At 39.3% G+C, this 27,764-nt stretch overlaps 1 protein-coding gene across 3 annotated transcripts; it reads right to left on the bottom strand.

Annotated features, from left to right (window-relative positions):
* Positions 1-489: 489 nt before the first annotated feature.
* On the bottom strand, positions 490-27,070 carry NEK5 (NIMA related kinase 5). Of its 3 annotated transcripts, none has more exons than XM_032099682.1 (23): positions 26,854-27,070; positions 25,508-25,648; positions 23,658-23,754; positions 22,190-22,287; positions 20,225-20,308; positions 20,047-20,117; positions 18,693-18,779; positions 17,594-17,648; positions 14,349-14,549; positions 14,181-14,262; positions 12,519-12,649; positions 9,058-9,257; positions 7,694-7,760; positions 7,236-7,355; positions 6,865-6,948; positions 6,673-6,777; positions 5,695-5,775; positions 4,767-4,835; positions 3,903-4,026; positions 3,579-3,707; positions 2,404-2,538; positions 1,666-1,780; positions 490-1,264 (listed from the first exon to the last, which is right to left on the bottom strand). In XM_032099682.1, the coding sequence occupies exons 2-23, from the start codon at positions 25,622-25,624 to the stop codon at positions 1,069-1,071; spliced, it is 2,448 nt and encodes an 815-aa protein (XP_031955573.1). In that variant the 5' UTR covers positions 25,625-25,648; positions 26,854-27,070; the 3' UTR covers positions 490-1,068. The 3 variants fall into 3 exon arrangements, with proteins under 3 accessions (XP_031955573.1, XP_031955574.1, XP_031955575.1); XM_032099683.1 differs by lacking the exon at positions 26,854-27,070 and adding an exon at positions 26,012-26,778; XM_032099684.1 differs by lacking the exons at positions 3,579-3,707; positions 26,854-27,070 and having other exon boundaries at positions 25,508-26,779.
* Between the last annotated feature and the right edge of the window lie 694 nt (positions 27,071-27,764).

Raw genomic sequence — 27,764 nt, 5'->3', positions numbered from 1 at the left:
TTCGGGCTTCTCAGTTCAGGAAGGATGTTGAGGTGCTGGAGTGTGTCCAGAGAAGGGCAACAGAGCTGGGGAAGGGTCTGGAGCACAAGTCCTGTGAGGAGCATCTGAGGGAGCTGGGGGTGTTTAGCCTGGAGGAAAGGAGGCTCGGGGGGGACCTTATCCCTCTCTACAAGTGCCTGAAAGGAGGGTGTGACTGGGTGGGGGAGTCAGCCTCTTCTCCCAGGCGACAAGTGATAGGAGAAAATGGCCTCAAGTTGTACCAGGGGAGGTTTATACTGGATATTAAGAAAAATTTTGACATAGAAAAGGTTGTCAAGCATTGGAACAGACTGCCCTGGGAAGGGATGGACTCACCATCCCTGGAGGTGTTTTTTTAAAAGACACGGCACATAGGGACACAGTTTAGTGGTGGACTTGGCAGTGTTCGGTTAACAGCTGGATTCAATGATCTTTTCCAACATCAGCGATTCTTCAAAAAAACTGCTAAAATCAGACTATAGACTGTAGTTTTCTCTTTATTTAAGATTCACTTGGCTTGTATTAAATTTTTATATGGAAAAATAATGGTTGGAAGAACCTACATACTTACATGTTTTATTAGGAACTGGGGAATGCACAATTCTCATGGCACTAATAAACCATTTTACTGCTACTATCTAAAATTCCTGAGTAGTTGATGTTACTATGTATGGTGAGTACTGTGTAAATGAAACTGTAAATTACAAAGCTGTACTGGCAGTACACAATGATTATGAAAAGCTGGAAGAGATTCTTAAAACCAGGAGTTGATTTATCTAGGGAAATAAAATACACAAAATAGGACACTCTCTTACATAAGACAAAAATGGTAAAACAGAGTACACAGAAATCAGAAATTTGCTCAAGCAAGACTTGTCAGGTATGTCCAAGTAGTTTAGGATAATAGATGAAACAGCATTTCAGTCTGTATGAGGATTATTCAATGTTCAAGACATCTGAAAAGTATCTTGATTTGTTTTTCCTTTAAAACAAAAGACTTACAGCTTTCTATTAATTTTAAATCTTTTCATTATGTGCATCAACACCAAATTATCCATGATTATTTTCTAAATCATCATCAGATTTTCCAAGTTTGTAAGGTAAACTCATCTTTTCTTCATCTGTTTGACCTTTATTTATTGAAAAGATGTGGGACTCTATGGTTCTCTCTGCTGGAGAAGTTGCCAACTTTTCCAGAGATTCCTCCAGCTCGTGTCTGAGTTCATCTTCAGAATCTTCAAAATTCCTGCACAGTAAAACAAGAGAATTCGATTAATTAAATAAATATAACTTTATTACAAACCTTTCTCAGTTCAAGGACTCTTAGGGTTTTCTAAAGCACTTTATAAGAAATATACAAGCGACACACCTAATGTGAACTGTTTCTTCTGTCTCTGTGAGATTGTTTACCTGTATTTAAAAGGCAAGAGAAAAGAGCTGCAAAGCCATGTTAATATTTCTGCTGTGTTTTTTAATGACAGCATTGGCTGTGACAAATTACAGAATTAAAAGTTAAATTAGCAGATTCTGTAAGTTTTCTTTATTTATGAATTTTTAAGAACACAGAAAAACTTTAGGCAATGCAGCCTGTTATTTCATGAAAACTGTCCAGTTGTGTGGATTTTGCTTCTGATGTGCTTGACTTACGTGTCTTCATCATCTGATCTTGGCTCAAGTCTACCTTCATCAACAGCAACAGCAGAGTAGGTTTCTGAATCATCTTCCTTGTTTTCTTTTGGAGGCAACAGAGTTAATCTCCCTTCTGTAAAGAAAGGGAAACGTTTCTTCAGCTGTATAATAGAAAACTGTAAAAGTATGTGTAAAGGAATAGCAAATAAATGCTTGAAGTGTTTGTTGTTCAAATTACAGCAATGTAAATACCACACTTCTGTTGATGCAAAGTAAATGTAATTTCTGAAACAGTCTGTTACTGTAGGAAAGTGTGCTGCAGTGTAGGTGAGTTTGAATCAATTGCAGTGTCAGCTGTATCAGCATGGACCATGTTGTAAAGCCACTACTCATTTAAGTCACCATATATGTATTTGAGTAAATGTTTTTTACAGGGTTCTTCAACCTCAACAGGTTTGTGGTACCTGCCAACATGCTGGCAGTAGTAGCTTTCCTCTGTCTACCCAAGCAAATGAAAGAATTACATATGAAGGTAATAGCCGGTAAGTAGGGCTTGGCCTTTTCCCTGCTATTGAAAATAACAACATCCTGAAGAGGCCTCTCTGTGCTTCAGGACAGAGCAGAGGTTCTGTCCCTGTTTTTCTAGGTTGCCAGCTGCTTCAAAATGTTGTTTCTCATCACACACCCTCTGCCAATGGTAGAAGAAATATTACACTAAAGAAAAACATGCAGAATTTACAGGAAAAAATATCCTACCTATGTCTTCCTCGAAAAAGATAAAGGAATACTCAGACAGCTCTGCTTTTGCTAAGATGTTCAGGAGTGTCTCTGGTGGTGTCTGTTTCCACTGCTTCCTGTTTTCTGGGATGTCTTCAGACAGATCATGGTCAGCTGAAGAACAGCAAGGTTCTCAGATCACTAAAGCATGACTGTAGCTCAGCACTGCCTTTTGTCAGATTCAGACTTTCTAGTCTCTATACTGATTTCTTCTTTTTGTGTAATTCTGGAATCTGGTTTTTTTTTTCCTTTATGGAATATGCCTGATTTTTTTATAAGTACTTGATCTGATGGATAGGGAAAAATTAGTCTGGACTACTCATCGCTAAAAATGTTTAACACCGGTTTTAATGCTTAAGTAACTTCCATTAAGCCTGGAATAGACAGGTGCAGCTTCATTGAGCAGTCCCTGCTCTGAAACTTCTTGGCTTCTTGGGGTTGACAGAGCTTAAAAAAAGCTCCTGTTTCTTTTGTGCCCTGTGGTCTTTCATCTAAGGCAGAATCAACAAAAGCTGGTGTATTAATAATATTCTGCTTTGTCTTCACTATCTATGAAAACTCTTCAGGTTATTTTTTTGTCTATCTCGGGTGTTCGGAGCGTGCTGGAATGCTGCAAGAGCTCCTTGTTTGCAGAAACCAGTCACTGGAGATACTTGTCTGCCTGGGAATATATGCAGTAGTACTGTAAGAACCGTAGGGACTTTTCTCTTCTGAAGTGGAGCATCACCACAGCCACAGCTGGGTGAGGTGGCATTTGTGACTGGGTAGCACCACCACTGTGTGCAGAGGGAAAACAACTCCACCACATTCCAGGACAGCACTGGCACTCACTGCCCTAGTTTCTGTGTGTCATCAGCTCAAAGCCTGAGAAAGTGGCGTTGATGAGCTGAATAGATTGGCATTTTTACCCTGGCCACAGAGTGATACATAAAATGCAGCACTCTCAATATATATGAGCAACACAACGTGATTGCAGTGTTAGAGGGGAAAGTGACAACTATTTTTTATGGCTTAACACGTACAGTAACCTCTGATGTTACAAAGCCCTGCAGGTAAAAGCCTGCTGGATCACGTGAACATTCAGGTATGGATGAATCCAGTCTGGCTGAATTTTAGGTGCTCACTGCTTTCACTGAAAGCCAAAACTTTCTCACCACCAAGTTCGTTTCCAGCCATAGTAGGACATGCAGATGGGACGTCAGCACCAGCTAAAACGTCCAGTAGTGTCTGAGGGGCTCCAGGTTGCCAATGTTTTCTGGTTTTTTTCATACAATGTATGGACTCTAAGGGGAAGAAAAAGAAGAGGCAAAGCTCTTTGGATTTTTTTCTAAAGTAGATTTCCATGTGATTATAACATTATGTGATATAAAGAAAGAGCTCATGAGATGAACTTGTTATAGCCTGGAGTTACTGAATTTACCTAACTCCTATGTAATTTTCAGGATTAATACTCAGCATTGCATTTCCCCAATAAATACCTGTTGGGTAGTCAGACAGTTCTTCCAAAGCTCTGTCTGTATGATTTTCATAAACTTCCACCAATTTCTCCTTAAGATTCTCACCATCCACAAAAGTTAAAGTCTCATTGAGTTTATCTAGTACCTGAAAAAACAGTAAGTTACTCTGGGAACAGTAAACAAATATGGTACAATAGCTAATCTCTTCCCATTTTACTGTTTGCCAGCCAACCTCATGTATGCACAGGAAAATTGGGTAACAAAAAGTGAAGCCACATTGTGATTTGTGCATCAGAGGGCTGCATGGGGCTCCACAGAGATGTGAAACAATAGAATTACAAAATAGTGCTTTAGAAATTTAAAATATATATACTAGAAATATAATTATTTTTTGCTGTTAGGAATATTTTTAAAAATTCTAATATATTAATAAAAATCTTAATAGGTAGCTATTACATGTTGATTAGCCACAAATATAATTTTACTAAATGAAAACACGTCTGTAGTTTTTCTTGCTTTGTGATACAATACTAGTGAAAAGAAACAGAAATGTACTAAAACAATCTACAAATTGAATTTGGCATTTGCAGACTAACTCAGTTTTGAGGTAAGTTCTTCCTCTCAAGCCCATTTTAGGAAATTTTAATATCTGCACTCCTTCGTATTTTACCATGTGAAAGACTGACCCAGGCATCACCCAATTTCTTCTGAGCAGTTATCCTCTTGCAGAAGGGCAGACATATGCAACATGTCAATAAATCCTCAATAGGAAGCTTCATTGTAACAAAGGCAGAGGATGATGGTAATGAAAACAAGTCTTAGATTATGGAGCTGCCATGGTTTCTGATTGCTAATGTAAATGCTCTGAATATAATCAAAACATACCTCTGCTTCTTGAATACTGTCTTCCTCAGGAAAACATAGATCTAAATTAATTTCAAATTTTACTCCTCCCTAAAGAAAATTCACATTATTAATTTTTTTTAATAAATGAAAGGATTTAATTAAAAGTACACAGATTATATGGAACTACAAATTTGAAAATTATTCTTCTGTTGAAAATAACTTCTATTTAACAACCATTTTCTTCTATTTAACAAGATCAAAGTTGAACACATTGGACAAAAATAGACTTCTTTAAATACAATCCTTTTACTTTAGTGATATTTTTAAGTTACTGCAACCACTTTTGATTTCAAGTGGTTTATTTATATATATTATATGAATATATATATATTCATTTAATTCAAATCATTGCAATACACAGAGTTGCAACACAGAGTTGGTTCTTGCAGCTGATTCTCAACCAGAATTAAAACTAAATACTGTACTGCTTCCATGCAATATTTCACAAAAGACCTTTAGTCCACTTCACAGTGATCTTATGGTCAGAAACCTTCCTGGTATCTTATGTGCATTTCTAATTCAATTCCCATCCCCTTCTATGATTTAAAAAGCAGTATAGAGAATCATGTTTTATAACAAAATATTTTAAAATTAGCAATCTGACTTGACTTTACTTAGACTTTGAATAAACGTCAGTTCCCATTCACAACTAATGCAGTTTGATATAATGAGGAGTAGATAGAGATTAACTACTAGGTGGGACTATCTAAAGGGAACCTTCCTCAAATTATCAGAAAAGCTCATTTATTTTCTTCTGATATAAATTTTAAACAAACAGAAAATCAGCACTCTTAAATGACTCTCAAATAACTTCACTTCCAGAGCTACCACAGTAACACAGTAATTTGAAATGTACAGACATAATAAGAAAATGGAAAAAAAACCAAAAAACAGTAAAGATGGATACTTTTGTGTTATGTTTCTTTTCTAATATTGTTTGGTCTTGCCTATCCTGGAGTCTGACTTGTTTAAAGTTTTCCTCCATGTCCTGGAATGAGAGAAAAAAAAACCAGTTTGAATTACACTCTTTATAACTGAGTATGTGTATACCTCATAAAGAAAGAGACTTGTTTAAGTAGCAAATATAGCCTTGAATTTCCTTGTACATAGATCTGTAAGAATATTCTGTTCATTGCCAATTCTGGCTTATCTGGCCAAAAGAAAATCAGAAATTCTTGCATAAAGTGCAAGCCTCTGATTTTTCAAAAACCCAAGTTTGAAAGATACAGTACTGTGTCAAGATATAAATAATACTTTTTTTTTTTTTTTTAAATGATCACATACAAGATGACTCGGACTCATTTCATTCTGGAAAACTTTGGAAGTGATTAAAATTAAGATTTTAGTGGAAGCCTATGCCTGTGAAAGTATAGCCATGTTTTGCAGTATCTTATTTTCTGGAAACACCTAAAAATATTTAATTACTCCTTTTCATATGATTATGTCTTTGTTAGAACCTGTCAGAGAAAAGCAAAGTAAATAATAGTATACAGCTTCTTCAGTGATCTGTGGCAATCAGTGCATGTCTTCAGCCTCAGGAGAAACCACAACAATTTATAGATTGTACTTTTTAAAACATCTATACAGTTTCTCCAAAGATGGAGAGCCCATGAAGTAAGGTGACATCAGGCAGGCCCAAAATCTATTGTTTCTTTTTCATTATCATGCTTTTCCCATTAAATCACTGGGAGTCTAAATTCTCTCCTAATGTGGCTCTGGCTGCCTATAAGCCATTTTATTGGTATGAATTCATTTTAGTAAAAGTCAGATCCAGGATCACTGAGGAGGATGCTACTGATATTGACAGATTTGTCACAGAGAATGAATGAAAGACCATGTGGGACTTGCTCAGAAAGATCTATTTAGATGGAGATGGTACCGATACCTGAAGTGATTCTTCTCCTGTTGCAGATATATCTTTGTTTTCAGACTGGTGCTCAGCTTTCCCTTGCCTCACAAGATAGGTTTTATCTTGTATTTTCTGATTCTCCTAGGGAACATTTTAAAAAATAAATAATATAAAGTATTCTAGCATAAAAAAGTAAATATGACTACCCATATGTTTGAGCTTTGTTACCTGGAGTACTCCTGCTCTAAATCTGAATTCCTTTATATCACTGTGGTATTCTTCCCGAATTTTCTGCAATTGTTTCAAATACTCCTAGAAAAGAACAGTAGAGTAGAATACGTTTTTAATAAACCAAAGATAGAAAGATTAAATGTATTTATATATGTTCACATAAGATAGAAGTATCAGTTTGTTTTCTCTGTCACCCAAAAGCAAAACTAGAAAAGTATGTTGTTTCTCTATAAAAAGATGGGAAAGAATGGAAAAGAATCGATGATCAAAAAGAGAGTCTGATGAAAAAGAATTCTTATACCAGGAATACTACTGTCAAGTAGTATAAGAAGACAGTTTTAGGCAATTAAGGAAGAAATTTCATTTACCTGTTCTTTCATTTCATTCTTTCTAGACATGTTTTGCTGATGGGTTTTGAGATGCTCTTCCTTTATTTTCTGCTGCTGTATTTGGTCATGATATGGGTCAGCAGAGGATGGTCGTAGTCCCTGTGGATGCACAAATGAATCCCAGAGCAAATGAGTTTTCATTTAGAATCCTCTCCTTCAGTGCTCACTCAATTCATTCTCCCTGTTCCACTGAAGAATGCAGTAAGGCAAGTGTACATTTTTGGAGGAAAAAGTCACAGTAGAATTACACATTGTTACAGTTTTGTATGAGAAAATAAAACCTCAGGATGAACACTGAAGAGCAGATCAGGGAATTTGCTAGAGCAAAACCTTCTACCTGACAGTGTTACAGACTGCCACTCAAAGACATCCATTCATCTTTGGATTTTCATTCTCCTTCTTTTACAGATTTATTTTGTGGTTCAGTATTTACCTACCATCTGTTTTTCCACTTTGATCTTGTACTGCTGGGCTTCAAAACGCCTTTGAAGAAATTCTGCAGTCCTGAGAGAAGAAAGTGATGTACATATTCTAAGTTTTATTTCACAGACTCAGCTATGTTTGCACAAATAATCCTCTACAGGTTCTACCACATATGACAAAGAGAGCTTTCTTTGTACTACATGAATATATAAATATGGATAAAATATGTATAAATATGGCACAACAGTAAAATAAGAACACATTCTTTTCAGGCATTCCTTTTCCTATTACATCAGTTACTTAAGCCTTTCAAAGAGTACAGCAAAGCCCTTCCCCACCTTTTATTTCCTAAATGGTATTGAAAAGCGTTAATTAAAATAAAATTGATTTCCCTGACCCTCAAAATGAGTGAAAATTGTCAGAATGAAGGTTGTATATTCAGCAACCTTTTTATTGTCTTTCTCCTCTGTGCCTAATTCTATCAGTCCAACTTTGTGTAGTTTCTAAACTTTTACTTTGCTTTTTGATATAAAATAACCATCAGTCACTTGTAAGCTCCCTGTTTCCTATTTCTTTCATTTCCTATCTCGGGAATCCACTTGTGCAGCAGGGAGCCAAACTGAATTGACTCTATCCTTACACAAGGCACCAGAAATTCAGATCAGGAAAGATGTTCTAAATCTGAAGATCTGTAACTGAAACATTCTAAACACTGTTGTTGTTGAATGAGAATTAAAGATTCTGTCAACCTTAAAGGAAAGCTTTGGAAGTAGGCTGTATTTAAAATTTATTTCTCAACATTTTCAAAGTTCATCCACACCTAAAATGGCCGGTCACATAATGGACAGGAAATCTCCTAAGGTTGTACCTCTACTTTGTAACAGAAAGGCTTTGAAGTAAATAAACTGGTAGAGAAAGGGTCTTTATAGCTGAAACAGAAATATAAGCGCTGCATGAAAAAAAAAAAACACTTTCACGGCCTGTCTCTCACTGTTCCCTTCAGTGCAGAACTGCTTCTGATCTCTCTATTATTCTCATCCTGGTGTGAAAGACAGGGCTTATCCTTGGTATAATCAGAGATTCAACAGAAAGCTTATGCTTTACTATTTACCCAGTACAAGATTGGGCTGAGACTTGGGAGACATTTTGACAATGAAATGTCAAGCACCAGGTTAATTCAGGTGGAATTTCCGGATGAACAGGAACAGGAATTGTGTTGTTGTGTAACAAACTTATGTAAAAAAAAAAAAAAAAAATGGAAGAAAAAGCAGAGAAAGCATTCTACTAAATCAGCTATGCCCAGTGTTACCTACTCAGGAGGGCTGATAGCTCAAAATACACAAGATAGACCACTAAAAAATAGAGTGAAACAGTTTACCAGTCAGGTGGTGGAGGTGGAGGTGCAACTCGTCCTTTAAGTTTATAGTAATCTTCAACTCTTTGGCTGATATGAGAAAGGTCATAATGTGCATTAGCTTTCCTCTGCAAGTTGTCAAGCTTGTCATAGTAATGACCATAATGGCCACGTACTCGAATGCTTTCTGGCCTTTCTGCCATATTAAATCTGGAGGTCTGTGGCTGAAAGTATAATAAAGGATGTTATTTTACCTGTACTCATCTGTATCAGTACAAGTTTGAATTAACCTGTTCTTCTCCCCAGTCTGAGTTGCATGGTAATATGGACTGTCTATAGTATAGTCAGTGTAAGTTTTCCAAATCCTTTCACATATAACCCAGAAACTTCCAAACTTCTCACTTCTTACGTGATCTCACCACTGTCTTTTCCTTTTCCCCTGTTCCATCAGCTGCTGTCATTAATCAGCAGCCCACATTGTTGTGCAATTGAATCAGCATGCGGCTTTGTACTCTGTAGTGCCATTGCCCTAGAGTCACTTCATTGTTCTGGAGCCTAAAGCACTGAATTATTTCAAGGAGAGCCTCATTTTGACAAGTGATAGCAAGGGGAACCTGGGATACAGTTTTGCACAGTACAGGCATTGATGGCTGCTTTCAGGGAAGCACTGTGCTGCTTCATTTCATGTCTCTTTGATTATGTGCATGTGGGAGTTGGGCCTTCACTTCTCGAAGCCCTTCCTGTGCTGAAACATCCCCGTGTTTCTTCTTTGTGACGAGAACGTCGTTTCCATTTCTCCTAAGAACAATGGAGAGAAGATGATCACCTAGCTGCCACTGCATGATATAAATGTGGTCAGACATCCACAAACTTCTCTGTTGTGGGAGACTATATGGTGCATGAGAAAAATGCTGACTTTGCTTACTTTCTTACATAAATGTCAATGCACCTAAGTATTGCTTTCACAGATGGTAAATACATTAACTACTCCTCTCCATTTTCCTTCTTAGATACACTGAAAATAGGCTCATGTGCTTGGTACAGTCCAGATTACAGTAGAATATAAATTCATATCTGTATAAGAAGAAAGTTTCCAACTTTCAGTAAAGTTCCCAAGGAAGAAGTAACATCAAAAAGTGTTTATGTTGTTCCTCACTGGAGTAGGTTTTCCAGTATGGTATCCAGAAGTATGGCAACCCCAAGCAGTAGGGAGAACAAATCAGGCTATCTAAATAAATGTCAGAGGACTGAGAACTGTGACTAATGAGGTAGGCACCAGGAAGTCATGCTTGACCAACTCAATAACATTCTACAATTAAATGACTGGCTTGATAGACAAGAGGAGAGCAAGGGGGTATTTCTTATCAGGCAACTGCCTTCATGGAGGATTTTGACACTGTCTGCCATAAAATCGTCATAGAGAAGCGATGAATTGAGGGTGGGATGAGCAGGCAGTGAAATTGCTTGAAAAGTGGCCCAGAGTGTGGTGATCACAGGGCATAGCTGAAGGCCAGTAACTAGAGTTCAACATCTTCACTAAAGATTTAGGCCATGGGAGAGAGGAGGGCAGAGTGCACCCTCAGCAAGTTTGCTGATAACACAAATTGGGATGAGTGGCTGATACACCAGAGGGTTGTGCTGCCATCCAGAGGGACCACAAAGGGCTGGAGAAATGGGATAACAGAAACTTTGTGGAGTTCACCAATAGAAGTGCAAAATCCTACACTCTGCACCAGTATATGCTGGGAGCCATCCATCTGGGAAACAGCTTGGCAGAGAAGAAGGGGGGGCCTGGTGGACAACAAGCTGACCATTAGCCAACAATGTGCCCTCACTGAAAAGGTGAATGACATCCTGGCCTGCATTAGTAAACGCATTCCCAGCAGGTCAAGGGAGGTGATCTTTATGCTCTGCTCAGCACTTGTGAGGCCACACATGAATTGCTGTGTCTAATTCTGAGCTGTCCAGAACAAAAGAGGCAGTTACAAGCTCGAAAAAGTCCAATGAAAGGCCTGGAGCATTACTCCTATGAGGAAAGGCTGAAAGAGCTCAGACTGTTTAGCCTGAAGGTGGGATCTTATCAATGGTTATAGCTACCTGAAGGGAGGGTGCAAAGAGGATGGAGCCAGACTCTTTTCCACTGGTACCCAGTGACAGAACCAGAGGCAATGGGCACAAATTGAAACACAGAAGGTTCCCTCTGAACATCAGAAAACATTTCTTTCACTGTGGGGGAGGGTGCCTGAGGGTGGGGCACAGGTTGCCCAAACAGGATTTAGAGTCTCCATCTTTGGAGATACTCAATAGCCAACTGGACATAGTCCTGCACAAATGGATCTAGATGACCCTGCCTGAGCAGGTGTGGACAAGGTGACGTCAAGAAGTCCTTTCCGATCTCAACCATTCTGTGATTCTGTGAATCCTGAAGCAACACCTTCAAAGTATGGCACTATGCAAGTATCCCTGAAACCCTGCACACTGTTTGCTTTATTTGGATGTTGAAAGAATGTGGAAACATTCCCAGTGTCGGTCAAAACACTGTGAGCAAAATTCTGCCTTTGATTATAGCAGTGCACAGTGAAAGGAAATGATCTTTCTAACTTAATCCATCTCTGGATTTGCATTGGCACAAATGTAACTGTGAGGAAGACAAAATCCTGTGCTATGCACAAGAACAGTATTAGTCATAGGCAGTAGGACTGCATGATGGATGCAATTCTGGGAAATCCATGTTCCCTATCAGCAGTTAAGCTCATATAACTGCAGCGTGCGGATCTGGGGGCTCTGAGATCCTAAATGTGCTTTGCTTATGTTCACCAGCATTCAAGGTACTACTACATGCTCTTGAAGATAAACATAAATGTGTGCAGTGATGCTAAGTAAGAGGCTGGACATAGCATACAGCTGATACCTTGCCTGAGGAAAGGAGGAGGTAGAAAACAAGTGAGAGACAAAGTGGTTGTGGAAAACTGGGCTTGCATTTGGGAGAAGGCTGTCAGTAACAAGTATCTGAGGCAATGGCAGTGAGTGCTGGTGATTTTGCCCATGAACGAGCTGTCAGAAGGGCTGAAGTAACAGGATCAGTGTATTTGCTTCTATAGCAAAAAATGCAAATGCGGAGCTTATTTGCCTTTGTGCAAACATAAATGCAAAGCATGCCTGAATCCTTTTGTTACAAAGGACCATACCAAAGCAGCCTAGTTTCAGTATTTCCCACTTAGGCTTTCAAAACACTTCTTCTGAGGATTCAGGCATGTTTAACTGTCTCTACTGACTTAGTGTGGGCACTAAGCTAAATTTACATCCTTATGTCTTGAGCCTTTTAAAGTATCTGTTTTAAGTGCAGGTATTTGCTTCCTGAATATTATATGTATATACACATACACATATATATGTAATAATATATAATTCTGAAGATGATTATATGTGTGTGTGTGTGTGTGTGTGTGTGTGTATACATATATAAGAATGTGGATACACAGTACCTGAGGTTGTTGTCTTCTTGAAGGAGGCTTCCACTCATTTCTTTGAAATATTTCTTGTTTCCTGACAGGCACTACCATTCCAGATTCCAGAGAAACTGGGTCCTGGACTCTTGTTTTCTGAAGTTTATATGCTTTTTAACAATAACAGATTAAAAAATTACATTCTGTACTCTATGTGATTCATGATCATGTGGTTGCAAACTATAGTAGGGTGCCCACACCTAACACTGACAGGTTGGGTTAATAAACATTCCTTACATCCTTTCACCATCATCACCCTACTTCACAGCCTCCTAGGGCTCTTCATTCTGAGAATTACAAGCTTTTGAAAACATGGTTTGTCACATTCATGTAAAGAGGATCTTATTGATTAGTTTTGTAAAGCACACTGAAGAAGAGGGAGACCTCTATAAACTAGTGTTGATTTCATGCTATTACCAAGAACAGAAAACAGGTCTGATTCATAGGTTCCAGGTGCCTACCTGCTTAGGCATTCATTCCCTTTCTAAACCCAGCCCTCCATATTCTAAAAATCATTAGGCAATGTTGTAGTACTTGTGAAATTAGAAAAGAAAGGCTGAAAAGTGAAAAATCTACCTTATCAGTTTCCCATGTAGGAGAATACAAGTACAGACCATTCCAGTTTGGTCAGTCAGTATTTTGCAAATATCTTGGCTGCAGAAATGAAAAGCAGTGTCCTTTCTTGGATTAAGTAGTTTCTAAGTGAGTTTTAAATCTTTCATGAGTATTGACTGTTAGATTATCATGTTTGGGAGATAAAATGTATTAAAACTATGATTAAATGACCAGAGATTTTTTTTTAAGTGCTTAAGTTACTTAGTTGTTCAGGCTTCTGTCCAAATTGCATTGGTTGTGTAGGCAGATAAACCTCTTTGAAAGTCATTTTCAAAATATCATGGGTTCCTACACTACTGATGAATATTTTTGAAGGTGGAGGGGGGAGGAGGGGAATCCAAAGTGTATTAAGTTAACTACAGATCTGTTTCAACTGTTTTGATATTCCAAAGATAAATTTGAGGACTAATTGCAATATAATGAAGAATATAGAATTAGGAAAAGGGTACACTGCCAGAAAGATGCTAGATGTTCAACAGTTCATACAGACATACATTTAGTCTCATCCATGCTTTCTGAGAAACTGCATACATAATCTGGTCTATCAATGGGCACTAAATCCAAACACAGCTCATTGTCTCCCGATTTAATAAAATTTATAAGATTTCGTAAAATACATTTTTATTGTTTTGTAAAATACTATGGAACATGTTTTGCAAGATTTATGCTTTTTTTCACACAGTTTTTCATGTGACAGACCTAAACTAGACCAAAACCTCTCAGTTTTGCAAATTCTGTTTTTTAAAGAACTAAGATTAATGTTTCAGCACCTTCCTATGGCAGCTCTTCTAGGTGAATGCAGCAAATAAGCTAGTTTTAAAGCTGTCCTTCCCTGAACAGGACAGCAGTGCACTGACTGGGTAAATGGTTCTGCAGCTGCAGTTCTCTATTTACTTTTAGCTTTGGGTGAAAGCTTTTTATCCAAATATGCAGCAAGGACTGTTGGTGAAAGCTATAGCCAACAGTTGTATCATAACTGACAAATGTTACTGTAGAACTAATGATACATAATATTCTTATCATTACCTTGTATCTGCTTGGCTCCAGACTGCAATGCCAAAGGCCTTTTTCTTCGTATTACCGTGTGACTGAGTTCTTCCTGTGCTACCTATCAGAAAAAACAATATCTGCTAGAACTGTTTATACTACTTTCATACTTATTTTCTCTCAGCAGGCAGCAGTACAGTCACTTACCTCAGGGGGCAAATACCTGAGAACAAGTTTCTGCAAGAAGGGCTTCCTTAGAATAGAATTGATGGATGGTCGATCTCTCGGAGATGTTTTAAACAACTGGGAAATTAATATTCTCAGATCGTAGGAATAGTTAGGAGACACTGGTTGAAAACGTCCTCTGCAAATCTTCAGCACCAGTTCATGCAAACTATTGCCTTGAAACTCAATTAAGGGAAACAATAAAAAGAGGACAGTAAGTACTGCTGGTTCAGACATCCCAACTTGAAAATAGGTACTTGTTCACACAATCATGGAATGGTTTGGGTTGGAAGGGACTTCAAAGATCATCCCACTCCAACCTCCCTGCCATGCGCAGGGACACCTTCTCCTAGATTGGGTTGCTCAAAGCCCCATCCAACCTGGCCTTGAACACTCCAGGGATGGGGCACCCACAGCTTCTCTGGGCAACCTATTCCAGTGCCTCACCACTCTCACAGTAAAGAATTTCTTCCTAATATCTAAGTTTGCCATCTTTCAGTTTAAAGTCATTTCCCTTTGTCCTGTCACTCCATGCCCTTGTCAAAAGTCCCTCTCCAGCTCTCTTTCAGGTCCCTTTAGGCACAGGAAAACCGCTCCAATTCTCCCTGGAACCTTCTCTTCTCCAGGCTGAACAACCCCAACTCTCTCAGCCTGTCTTCACAGGAGAGGTGCTCCAGACCTCAGATGATCTTTGTGTCCCTCTTCTGTACTCATTCTAACATGTCCACATTCTTCTTACGTTGGGGGCTTGTCAGAGACTGAAGTATTATAGTCTATGACTTAAACATTTTCTTAAAGGGCTTTTAAAACTGTATTACAAAAGCTGCAGAGAAGACTGCTGTACCCTGGATGGGGCCCTGACTGAGGCCTGACACTGCTCGCTGATGAAGATAAGATAAAGTAACAACTCAGGGCTGGGGACATTCACTGAGCACAGGCTTAACACCTCCAAGATGAGGACCACAGCCCCGGGGCTATCAGCTGCCAGGCTCACACAGACCCCTCGAACCAACTGGTGGAGGGAGGAGAGGCTTTGGGTATCTGGGAAAAGCCTCTGGTCAGAGGTGCAGTGGCTGCCCATCCTCCACTGTGCAGAGGAGCCCAGCTGAGGGGTCCTCACTGGGGGGAGAAGCTTATCCACAGCAGGAGGGGGTGACATGGCCCATCACAAGAACCCCCCTCAAAGGGGTCCCCAGACCCTGCACCAGAGCACCAGAGATGATGCAACAGACCCTCAGTGTTACAAGGGACAGTGTCAAGCTGGCCCCTGCAAGAGAGGCACGTGGGTGTTCCCACCTGGCCCGAAGTGTATATTAATCCATGGGATTCTGTACTCTTGGGCGTGTGGTGTAGTGGTGTGTGGTGGTGTGGCCACAGCGGTGATGGGGGACCCTCACCACCAGAAGATCAGATGAGGGGAGCAACGAGATGTCATTGGGACCCTCGGATGGGTGATACGCTTCCAGCTAACCCCTGTCACCTCTACCTGTCCCCTCACCCACCACGCACACTTCTTTTTTTTCTTTCTTTCTTTCTTTCTTTCTTTCTTTCTCTTTCTTTCTTTCTTTCTTCCTTTCTTCCTTTCTTTCTTTTCTCTTCCCTTCTCTTTGCCTCTTTTACTATTAAATAAAATACATCAATTTTTTGGCATCAACATCTAACCTCGTTTGGTTTTAATCTCATTTCTCGGAATATTTTGAACTTTTTAAGTTCTTTTCGGTTTATGCACAGAGACTTAGCTTGCTTTGCTTTTCTGAGTTTAAACTGGATCGTAACAGGGCTGCAGAGCTGGATGCAGCACTCCAGGTGGGGTCTCACAGAGAAGAGTAGGGGGAGAAGCCCTGTGCTGTGGAATCCCTCCACAAATCCTTTCTTGCTAACCAGAAATGTTATGCTGTGGAAAATTAATATAACCACTCTGTGTTTTTTGGCTATGTTCTCCTTGTTGCAGCTGCACAACTAAAAGGTCTGATGACTTCTGTACCTGGAAGAGTTTTATTCACACTCTGCTGTCAGACAGCAACATAGAAGCAATCTTTCCAGAATGAAACATGATGTATTTTGCAAAAGTTGTTCAACAGAGATCTACATACATACAGTCTTCACAGTGTTCACCTTCAAAACCTCACTTCACCCAACAGCCTCTGCATTCCATGCTCCCTCTGGAGCAAAGACACAATCCTGATTTTTTAACAAGTGATGCCAATCAGATAATTCAGTCCTCTCAGTTCACCAGATCTCTTAAGAGGCCAGCATCAATATAGTTTTTAGGGCCTTAGGCAAAAAAAAAAAAAAAAAAAAAGCAAGTGCTTTCTAAAATCACCCTTTTATTTATGTGGCTATTTTGAAGGTGGTAGAATTGAATTTACCTTAGCTTCACTTGCATTTCCTGTCTACATCTGCATTGAGTCGCTGCCCTCACACTGAAACAGTGGGCAGCAATACAGAATAAAACACCTAATATTCATACAAAGTAATATTTCATGTTTTGCTACTTTGTGAAATCAGCAGTTTTCTTCAGCAGTATCCCCCTTGCTCCTAGCTCAGCACAACTGTTCTATTAGTGCTGCTCTACCTTCTCCCACATCCAAGCTCAGCTAAAAGTCAACATCTGCTGGTCCCAGGAATCCGATCTTTCTCCTGTTGTCAAGATTAATTTCTGCTGTGTTCCCTTCTCCACCTAATAGTCACAGGCTAAGGATTACCTGACCAGGCTGAGGACAACACAACTTGCTGAAGATGCTGTTTCAGTTATTTTCTTACATGAATGTGCTTTCAAACCAAATAAAAGCTTTAGGAAAATGCTTCTGGGGACTCAAACCATTTTCTGGGGAAATGTGGACTATAAGTTCTTTAATAAGTATAGATTGGTATTTTCAAATAGAAATTACTAAAATTATATACCTAAGGCTAACCTTGAAGTCTGGCTTTAATTCTTTCCATTGCTCATCTGTCTTGATTAAGTTTAGTACTTTTTAGAGAGTAAATATATGTTCAAAGTGTGTATACACACATGCACATATGTAAGTTACAGGAATACTGCATAATACATTTCATTATGTACAAAACAGATACAATATGAAAAGTTAGGCACTAGCAGTCATTCTTTAATACCAATAAGTAAGATGAAAATAACTCTTGTAGCTGACTATTACTACTACAGGCTTTGCAAGGTGAGCACTATATTTTCAAAGAATAAGATAATGACCTGATTGTACAGTACTTACAGGATGCTTTAGTGTGCACAGCTCATAGAGCACACAGCCAAGAGACCAAATATCTCTGTGAATAAGAAGTAATTAAAGTTTTCAGAGAAAAATCGATAGTATTTTCATCCATGTAATCAGTACCTCTTCTCAGCTCCCAAATTTATTACCATTATTCTGTCACAGACTGGTGCAAGTTTTATTTTTTCTTAAGATGCACTAAAAAGACAACTAGAAATTTATTTTTAGTTGTGGCACCAATGTTTCTATGGAATCTAATTAGGTTTTATCATTGTAATATGAAAAGGGACATGATACAGAATGTCTGCTTAATATTTCTAGCAGGATGAAGGACAAAGCTGACCTGATAGCTGAGGAGACAATAAGGGAGTAAACTTGTCTGAATAGCACCTCAGAGCTGAGATGCTACTCTGGGCTCCAGAACATTTGGTGTTGATCATATCCCCCACACAGATAAGTGGGTCTAGGCCCACTCACCTCCTGACTTTGCAGGGCTTCTCATCTGGTATTTTGTGTTAAGCCTCAGACCCATTTGTCCTTCCTGCAAGTGGCTACTGCAAATTTCCAAAGTAGCCAAACTAGCAGCTTTCCTTTTAGTGTATTCTTATAAATAATAAATGAGTGTATCAAAAATTCATGAACTTGGAACTGTAAAGATGCATTGTTTATTGCATCTTGGAAACAAGAGAAACTTAGTAACTGATGGAGAAGCAGATAAAGCAATGGGAAAAATACTGGTTTACATTTCCCACTGCTACCCACAAGAAATATTAAAAGAGAGTTTAAAGTATAAGTAATTTTATAAAACCAAAAACTGTAATTATGTTAAGCCTGTAGATTAATCACAGCAAAGTCAGGATTGCTATATTTTGGATACTGTGAGTCAAAATACTGCTGACATTGTTGTATAGTATAAGGTAGTTGTTGTGTACAATGATGCACCTACTTATTGTACACAATAATACAAAACTTCACAAAGGGTGACCATGAGAAATTCCTGTGCACTGCACAAAAATACTGATTTAAACCATATTACTAAAATGAGTTGTTCCATGCCTGCACATCCTCACACACATATGAAAGAAAGACTGAGACTTACGTTTTGTTGTTGTATGGTCGATTTTCACATATCTCAGGTGAAAGGTAATAGGGGGTCCCTACACAGGTATGGGCAAACTCTGTAGTACTAACGAAACAAAATGAACAGAAAGGCTTACACACTGAAAACATCCACAAACAACAGAACCAGAGACTTCTGTGCCCCAGGTTAAAAGCCTACGGGGGACATTATTTCTGCCCTCCAAGTAGTTGAATAATGGAACACCCCATGAAAAACTACAGTATGTCCCAGTTCTGTGTAAAATGACCCCCTATTTTAATAGTGGAGAGTGCTTGCACTTCAACAGAAAGCACAGGAATTCCCTGTCTTCATCTTGGCCCATGAGCCTTTCGTTGTATTTTCTCTCCTCTGTAGAGCTGAGGAGGGGAGTGACAGAGCCGTTGTGGACACCTGGTGTCCAGACAGTGTCAACTCACCACAGAAACTTAATTCACTAGTTACAGGAGGAAAAGTACTGTCAAGCTCCAATTATATTGTTCTATAAGCCTATTACAGACTTCTAAAAATGTGTGTCTTGGACATTCAAATTCTGAGGTTTACTTTTTATCTGCTATGTACTGTTTTGCTGCATAGGAGCAATCCTTACAGCAATTATCCCCAGAACACTTGTGAAGGAAGGCTCTTTGGGCATCAGTAGTTTACATGCTGAGAGTTGAGTTCTGTCAAAGATAATAAAAAAGCACAAAAAGAGATCAAATCTAAGCATTTTCCTGTTGTTATCATGCCCCCTGGAATGTTTTGGGCACACCTGGCCACTACAAAGGATACAACAAAGGGCCAACCTTGTCCCCAAAGTCATTAAAGATAAGGCCTCTCTTTTTGGGGGAACACCACAGATGCAAGCCCAGCCATACCATGCTCTCAGGCCCAGGTGGTCATTCTGGGTCCTTTTAAAAAATTAACGTAGGCTCAGTCTTGGAGGACACACAACATCTGCACAAACTCTGTTCCTTTACTCTCTCTTTAGTTTTAAATGCTCTTCGCTTTTGTTTTTATGAGGTAACAGAAATTATTACCAACAGCTGCATACGCAGGAACTGTGCCTCCAGAATCTCTTTATGTTCTCAGTTCCACAGAAAACAGGCAAAGACTGTAGCTTCTCCACCCTATGTCTTATACCTCAGAGAAGTCCAGTTACTAGGCTAGATATATCTGTGGTTCCGTGCAGGATGGCATGTTTTAGGATAAAAAGAGAAAATGTAGTGTCAGACCCTTTGTATCCCAGACCTCTTGAGTAAGCACAATCCACAAACGATTTGCATGTTCAGGCTGCATTCTGGACATTCACAAACAGTCCTGTTTGGTGCAGGTCACTAATTAAAACCACGCTTACCTGTTCAACTGTCTTGCGATGCCAAAGTCCCCAAGCTTTGCTACCTTCCCATTGTTGCTAAGAAAAACGTTCTGCAAATAAACCCAGAAATGGTATGTGAAAATGAAAGATGGCAGAACTTCTTAAGCATATTTTTCACAGGACAAAATAACCCCCTCTCCAGTACCAGTTTCACTACCTGTGCTTTTACATCTCTGTGTAAAATCTTCTTGTCATGAATATGCTTCAAGCCCAAGGAGATCTGCACAAACCAACTGAGAATCTGCAATGAAAGTTAAAGAAAACAGATACCTATGGATTTGTGTGACTCCAATGGGACAGACAGTAACAGAATCTAAAATATATAGAACATATACAACGTAAAACAGTAAAAAAAGTATTTTCCAAGTTAATGCCACAGACTTCTCCTTTCCATTTTGTGCTACCACTAAACTAAATGGAAGTAGATACCTACTCTACTTCCCTTATCCCCATCAAGTTTTCCCTGACTGTGCCAGGACATGCACTTGAACAAGGACTGAAGAATCATGACAAAGGAGAGGGAGAATAATAGACATTTTTTAAGAAGTGAGGGAGTGCAACTAAGACAGAATTGGGAAGTGTCTTCTTAATCCTCAGTGATGGAAGTCATGCCACCCAGCTGTATTATTTGTAGTCCCACTGAATGTGATCCAGGAACCAAAAAAAAAAAGAGAAAAAAGATGAAGGACTGAAATGTGGTGAAAGATGTGAGCTATGAAGAACTTGCATAATAAGTAAGCACATGTGTTTATCCTTTATCCTTGACCCAATACAGCTTTTAAACATATATTTAACTTCCAATATACACGTCTTCTTAAATAAGGGCCTTTGGACTAAATTCAGAAACAAAACTACAACCTGCTGATATGCTTCTCTATTTAGGAAAATTCATGCACATGAAAGACTTTGATTCAAGTAATAACCTTCTATTTAGCCATGCTTCACATTAAATAGATGATTTCCTGATTAAGGCTGATGCCACAAATGAGGCTTTCTCAGAAGTACATTTAAAAATATAAAGATATTTTAATACTATTATGTTAAATTGGGCAATTTGCTTCCTTTCTTTTATCAGCAGATATATCTTTAGTTCCTATAATTCATTCTTCTGTCTGTATTTCTTTTGCCTTTTTTTGATATGCATTATTCTGTGTCGTTGTCAAGGGGTTTGTGCGTTGGTTCTCTCCTTTGTGCTTTCATGATCTGTGGGTTTGTCCTCTCTTTATTTTCATGTTTTCTCTGCCTCTAGTATGACTCCCAATAGGATCTTAAAATTCATTATTACTGAACCAGTAATTCACTTTCAACTGACTTCTCCACCAAGGAGTTATTCTTTTACTACTAAAGTAAAAAGAAAAGTCACAATATTTTTTTTTCTTTCATTTTTATGCCTTAGAGTATATTTCCACTACCAGGTTGGATACTATCTACTCTGTTTCTAAGCAAAATTTCATTGTACCTGCAAAGGTAGATTTTATTTATGACTAAATAACCCCAGAGTTCAGTACACTAATTCCTACATAATTTCCTTCAGAAAGCTAAGAGTTAGTAAAAAAATAAAGGAATAAGAAAGGAATAGTGGGAAATTCTACTTCTGTGAATTGCAATACTTATCATACTCACCTATTTACAAAATAAAATATATGTGAACATGGCCCAAGAGCAGTCAGATATCTGGGCTTGTTTCTCTGTGCTGGTTTAAAAATTTAAATGGCATCAGAGAAGTTTTGACCGAAATGAAATGAATGAGAGATTTACCACAGACTTCAGTATAGAGGAGGCTATGTCATGATGCAAATTAAGAATTTGTATCTAATACATCCCCCCCCATAACTGGAAAGCACTATTAAAAGAAGGTCTTCATGGTTTAATGGGTGCATTACCAAGGCAAAGAAAACGTACATCCATGATGCAAAGAGCAATGGGAGGAAGGGGGCATAAAAAACAGCATAATCATCATACTGCTAATGAATTCATGTCAGATCTTAAAGAGTGCTTAAAAACCCTCCTACACTCCAACTAAAATTACCAAAGTTTTCTTTAAAAGTTAAGTTATTACTGGGTAATTCAAACCACGTGTTTCACATACTATGTTCTTCCCTCTTAAGAAAATGTCTTTCACCTGGTCCTCATCAAACAGCACTCCATGCTGCATATTTATCCGCTTCATTAAATCTCCACCATCACAGTATTCCATCACAATATATAGCTTGTTCTTTTCTGAAAGGAAAAGCATAATTTTTCCTTTATTCCTTCATTCCGTCATTAACACAGCAACAACTTATTTTTATTTTATATGGTCCTTCTTTCAAAAGGTAGCAGTTACCTCTACCTGCTCCTCCATTTCAAAAACTAACTGAGAAAAAATGGATACTTCCAGTGAAACCTGATGCAAAAGTAAGATGTGAAAATATATTTAAATGAAGATTCAGCAAAATATTAAATACATGAGGAAATCCTCAAGAGACCCCACTGACAGATGTTCTTACAGGAAACTTAGCAGAATGCTTCAAAGCTCAGTTTTTTGCTCAACAACTAAGTATGCAGTAAGGCTTAGGGAAAAGGTTAAAAGTAGTCAGTATTCCAAACAGCAAAAATAAACAGCAGGGTCTGCTTAATACGGAAATTCAACCAGTTCTTACCTCTTTGGGGTTCAGAAGACTATCTGATTTACATGTCCCCTAAAAAATTTACAGTCCTGGTCACAGGGAACAATTTGGGTGCAACTATAGCTTTTATTACATAAGGCACTGCTTATGACAGATGTCGGCAGGAAAAATAAATACAGGAAATCAGCTTTTATGGTGACTAGGATTCCTTCTATCTCTTTCAGTCCTGAAGAATTCTTTATCCTTGAGTGATACTTCAAAAATATACCTCAAGAAAAAAGGCTAAGCACAGCATTGTGAGATTAATATTGGATCACTGGAATGACTGTGCTGTTCCAATTGAACAACTGAACAACTGACATGCCAATACTGTTTTTACATTTCAGATGCTGAAAGACATTTTCAGATTTGCTAATAGATTGCATTATCATTTAATGGCCTCTTTTTGTGCTTGCCCGTTTTGTCTGTGTGTATGTATATGCATACATAAGAATGTATTTATGTGTGCATGCATATGTGATGTCTCATAATCATATAATGTCATATGTATATGATGTGGATAAGCAAAATGTGAGGAACCCGAGGTTAGATCAGATGAAATTATCATTCTATTTCATCAGCCTTTTGTCCTATCTGATCAGCCTATTCCTTACTATACTCAAAAGCTCTCTTCTATTGACACTCCTAGAAAATTCCCATTAAACTCTGGACTCCTATAAAAAAATCAAGACTAAAGTTCAACTTGTACAGTACCTACACCTCAGGATCTAGGATTCCTGCCAAAGTACCCACTCACACACATGAAAAATGCATGTAGATGCCTGAATTTGATGCCTTGTGTCCATTTCTACGAGTTGAGACCTGTTCCCACTTTTAAGTAAGGCATTAGGGACAGGGCCAAGGGTGGTCAACACTAACAAGGTAGGTTTTCTGCCTTTCACTCTTTTCACCACAATTAAAACAGAAATGTTAAAAGTAAACCTTGCAAAGAAGCATAGAAGGTTACAATATTTGCATGCTTCATCTTGGCCAGAAGAATGACTTCTTTCTCAGAGGCTTCTTTTTCTTTCACAGGCATCTACAAAGAATTAAAAAACTAAATGGTAGCAATTATATGTTTAACTCTTTTCAAAAACAGTTACATCACCAGCAACCCATTCCCAATAATACAAAAATACTGTGTACCAAGACAATGTAGGAATATTATAAGATATGATGTATATCTAACATAAAATATAAATTTGCAGTGTATGTTTGAAAATGTATTGGAACATTACTGAAGTCAAACCCAATTTTGACATTATACAAATAAGAAAATGTATACCTTTAAACTTAAGTTAAAGAATTTAAACTCTAAAGTTAAAGAATTCCCTTAAGAATTTGAAGAATATGGATCTAGATGATTCTGTAATGCTAATAGGGGTGATGTCAAAAGATTAAAGTAAAAAGAATAAAAAGGTCCTTCATTTTACTGGTGTTAGTTGTTCTTGTAACATTTCAGGCAAACTCTTTGCCCTGTTACATTAATGGAAAACTTCTATTTAGTTTATTATGATCACATTTTCTTCAATACTACTTAAAAATTAATTTCTCTGAGTATCTATCCATCAAAATGTCCTCTTGTATTTATAAACAGTTTCTTACCCTCATTCTTAAGAAATATTTTTGAAATGTAATCCTTAAAGATTCAAAAATCAGTAACTGAATAAAACACACTCTACCAAATAAAAAAATCTTATGATTTCAAAGTAGTAATTTTCTGTATCCAGCTTCTGATTTTTGAACAAGTGGGATCCACAGTAATATTTCATTAGCAGCCATTCTTCTAGCTGTACATCAAGATCTAAGATTAGATATGCATGGGGTTTATTGGTCACGAGCAGAGAGAGAAACTATTCACCTTTTCATTTAGCTGTCATTACTCATGTATCAGTTTTTCCAGGTTTCAATCTGGAAGATATACAGCTCTTTCTAGAACTCATTCTTCTGTTGTAATTCTCTAATATATTAGAAATTCACTAGTGTGGCCCAGAATAGCAACAGACCTGTCAAAAGCATGTAGGCACTCGCTGAAATTGACTGCTAAAACCCTTGTATTGAAATCACAGAGTTTTTAATTGCCTTTATGGAACCAGATGCAGGCATGGTATTCCTCTAACACCCAAGCAAGTGGCCCCAGGCTGCCTCTGCAGTCAATGGGGAGAAAGAGAGAAGTTTCATGGCCCGACTGAGCTCATTCTAAATCAGAAATCTAAAACACACATGATCAACAGCTTCCTAAAGAGACATATTTCTCTTACTCTCCTTGAAAGGGAGTCTAGCCATGCAGCTCAGATGCTGACAGCAACAGAATGGGAATTTAAAATCAGATGAGATGAACTGAACTGGCATAAACATAAATGAGAATTGGGAAGACTCCATTGTGAATTACTCATGTCTGAAAATATGGGTGTGGGAAACAAGGAAATAAAAAAGCTTAGAGAAACGTATCACAGAATTGTGATTTGTTATTTTAGTGGGAATATTTTCACTGTAGTTGAATCAACTATTACGAAGTCTGAATTAGTGTCACACACTGTAGGCAGAAAGAAGTTTTGAAAAGAACAAAAATTCAGTAAAAAGCAAAGACTTAAAATACATATTTCATCTATGCTTTTAAAACAATAAATTAGCAAAGAACATAGTCTTCGGAAAGCTTAGCTCTACATAATTGAGATGGAATCCCAAAGGAGATCAAATATAACCCAAGTTCATACCCAGCTAAGTTCAACTAGCACAATAAACGCAAGCAGCACAATCTGGTAAACGTAATTCAGGTTTTATTGTTTTACCTTTGTTAAATTGATCTCTTTGATAACACACGGCTCATTATCCATTTTTCCTTTTGCCAAGAATATTTTGCCAAAAGATCCTTCTCCAATTTTTTTAATGATTTCATATTTATCCATGATGTATTCGTCTTAGAAGAGCGTCTAAAATAAAAGTTCCCCAAATTAGTACTGCACATAGTCAGTGCTTTAACATCTGAGTTGGTGCTACTGAAATAGACACTACCTTTTCAGACTGTCATTTTTATTACTTTTTATAACGTTACTGCTGCTGATTCTTCCTAAAAATATCATGTCCTGGAAGTATGCAAATTATTGCAGATCTTAACTTTTAATAAGAAGCAAGTTTATGAGTGTCTCATAAAGAAATGCATAGTGCAGCCTAAAGTTAATGCATGAGAAAGAAGTACAGAGTACTGTGTAGGATTATGATATGATTTTGTAAAATGTGACATTATTTCGTGAACAATACTGCAGGATTGTTCTTTTAATGGAAAAAACAATCACCTGTTTCATGTTGATTTAGTTTATACTGATGTGACCTAACGTTGGCAGCAAAATGAAAAGCCACTGCATTTTGCAGGAGCCCACGGCCAAGTGAAGTCGGGCATTAGGGGTCGTCTGAAAACCTCTGTCAGGAACACTGAACTCACTGGGTACTTGCAGTGGTTCCGTAGGCAAAGCTGCACACCTAAATATCAGCAAACACCATAAAACTGTTCTTATTAGTTGTCCTGAGGTAAATTTAGCAAGGGAGGTTGGCTCCGATACCAGACGTTCCCTGCCAGGGAAGCTCTGCAACAGGCTCCATCGCCGGCAGTCCCCGAGGGCCACTGGCAGCGCCAGCAAGGCGAGCTCGGGACGTTTGTGATTTCGGTGTCTAGGTCAGAGCCAGCTCCTGCTGGCAGTCCCAGGAGAGAAGCGGCACTCGGGACAGATGTCCGCAAGAGCAGAGGGGTGCGCCCCGCCAGGGCTCAGCCCCGCATCCATAGGCGACACACGGCCTCCCGCCGCCCGGGAAGGGCCGGCCACGGCAGAGGGGCGCTGGGGAGGGGCGGGCGGCGGGGCCAGCGCCTCCCGCGCAGCAGCGCCTGCCCCGAGTGCCGGGGGCGGCCGAAGCGCTGCTGGGGCCGGGGCAGACACACCGCGGGCGCGGGGAAGGGCCCCTGGCGGCGATGCCGCGCTCTGGCCGCCCTTGCCGCCCGGCCGCCCTGCGTCCCCATGGCGACGGGACGCGGCGGCGGGCAGCCCTCGCCGGGGCCTCCCTGCCCTGCGGACCTGCTCGGCCCGGCCCGGTTCAGCCGGCCCGAGCCTCGGCAGCGGCCGGGGGCGCCGGGGGGACGCGGTACCTGCGTGCGCTCAGCCGCCGCCGGAGCCCACACGGCCGTGGGAGGAGCCGCCCCGCTCCGCGCCCCGACGGAGGTGTGGCGTTTGCAGCGCCCTGCGGGAGCGGCGGGAGCCTCATTTCCCTCACAGAAATCGCCCCTCCTTCCCACGGACACAGACTTAGGTTTGGATGGTCAGTGGTGGGAGTGGAGCGGTCCGAAAGGAAATCTCGACTGCCTCAAGGTCTTGAATCCTTGGTGGAAACTCACGTACCAGCCTATGTGCAGTAGGGGAGGTGCGGTATGAACTGGCTCCGCACCAGACCTACAGCTTTCCTAAAGCTTTCCTTGTGTATTCTTTCAAATATTATTTTTTACATCGACATAGCCCGGGAGAGCGTCCCCAGGAGAGCTCTGCCAAGAGAGTTTGTGCTCTCCCTTGCCACATTTCTCTTGTAAAGTGCCTATTTATTACCCAGTAACCAGAACAGAGCCCAAACTTGACATTGCCTATATATAGCGCTCTCTGCAGCCCAAGTGTGTCTCCAATCAAAGTCGGAAAATTTGTCCTTATTTACGAACACATTTGCTTCCTTTCACACACGCAGTGGCATATAAAAAACCCTTTTCATTTAATCAAGGCAAAAGTTCAGTCTCAAAGAGTTCTCAGGGGATTAATAACTGCGCAAACAAAAGCCTTAAATACTTATCATAGCTAAATGTTTCCGATAATATGCCCTTCAAACATCAGTTATACATATGTATGCATTGGTTTGTACGGCAGGGTATCAATAGCAGAGAAGAGCTGCAGGGGTGGCTGCCAGCCAGCTCCAAGACAGATCCACTCACCTGTGTCCCCATCCCTGCCCCTCTCTCCCCTACTTTAATCTGTTATTCCAGAGGCATTACCACCACCGCTGATGGGCTCGGCCTTG

Source organism: Corvus moneduloides, chromosome 2 (assembly GCF_009650955.1).
Source record: "Corvus moneduloides isolate bCorMon1 chromosome 2, bCorMon1.pri, whole genome shotgun sequence".
Lineage (NCBI taxonomy): Eukaryota > Metazoa > Chordata > Aves > Passeriformes > Corvidae > Corvus > Corvus moneduloides.
Note: the sequence above shows the minus strand (reverse complement) of the source record. Positions and strands in the feature narration are given on the sequence as shown.

What these genes read in the sequence shown, in the direction of transcription:
- NEK5 (XM_032099682.1), bottom strand. Translation starts at nt 25,624, where the DNA reads ATGGATAAATATGAAATCATTAAAAAAATTGGAGAAGGATCTTTTGGC. An exon ending in ACAGTATTCAAGAAGCAGAG is followed by an intron (nt 4,027 to 4,766) that starts GTATGTTTTGAT and finishes CTGTTTTTTCAG; the next exon opens with GTACTAGATAAACTCAATGA. An exon ending in CTTTTTCGAGGAAGACATAG is followed by an intron (nt 1,781 to 2,403) that starts GTAGGATATTTT and finishes CTTTCTTTACAG; the next exon opens with AAGGGAGATTAACTCTGTTG.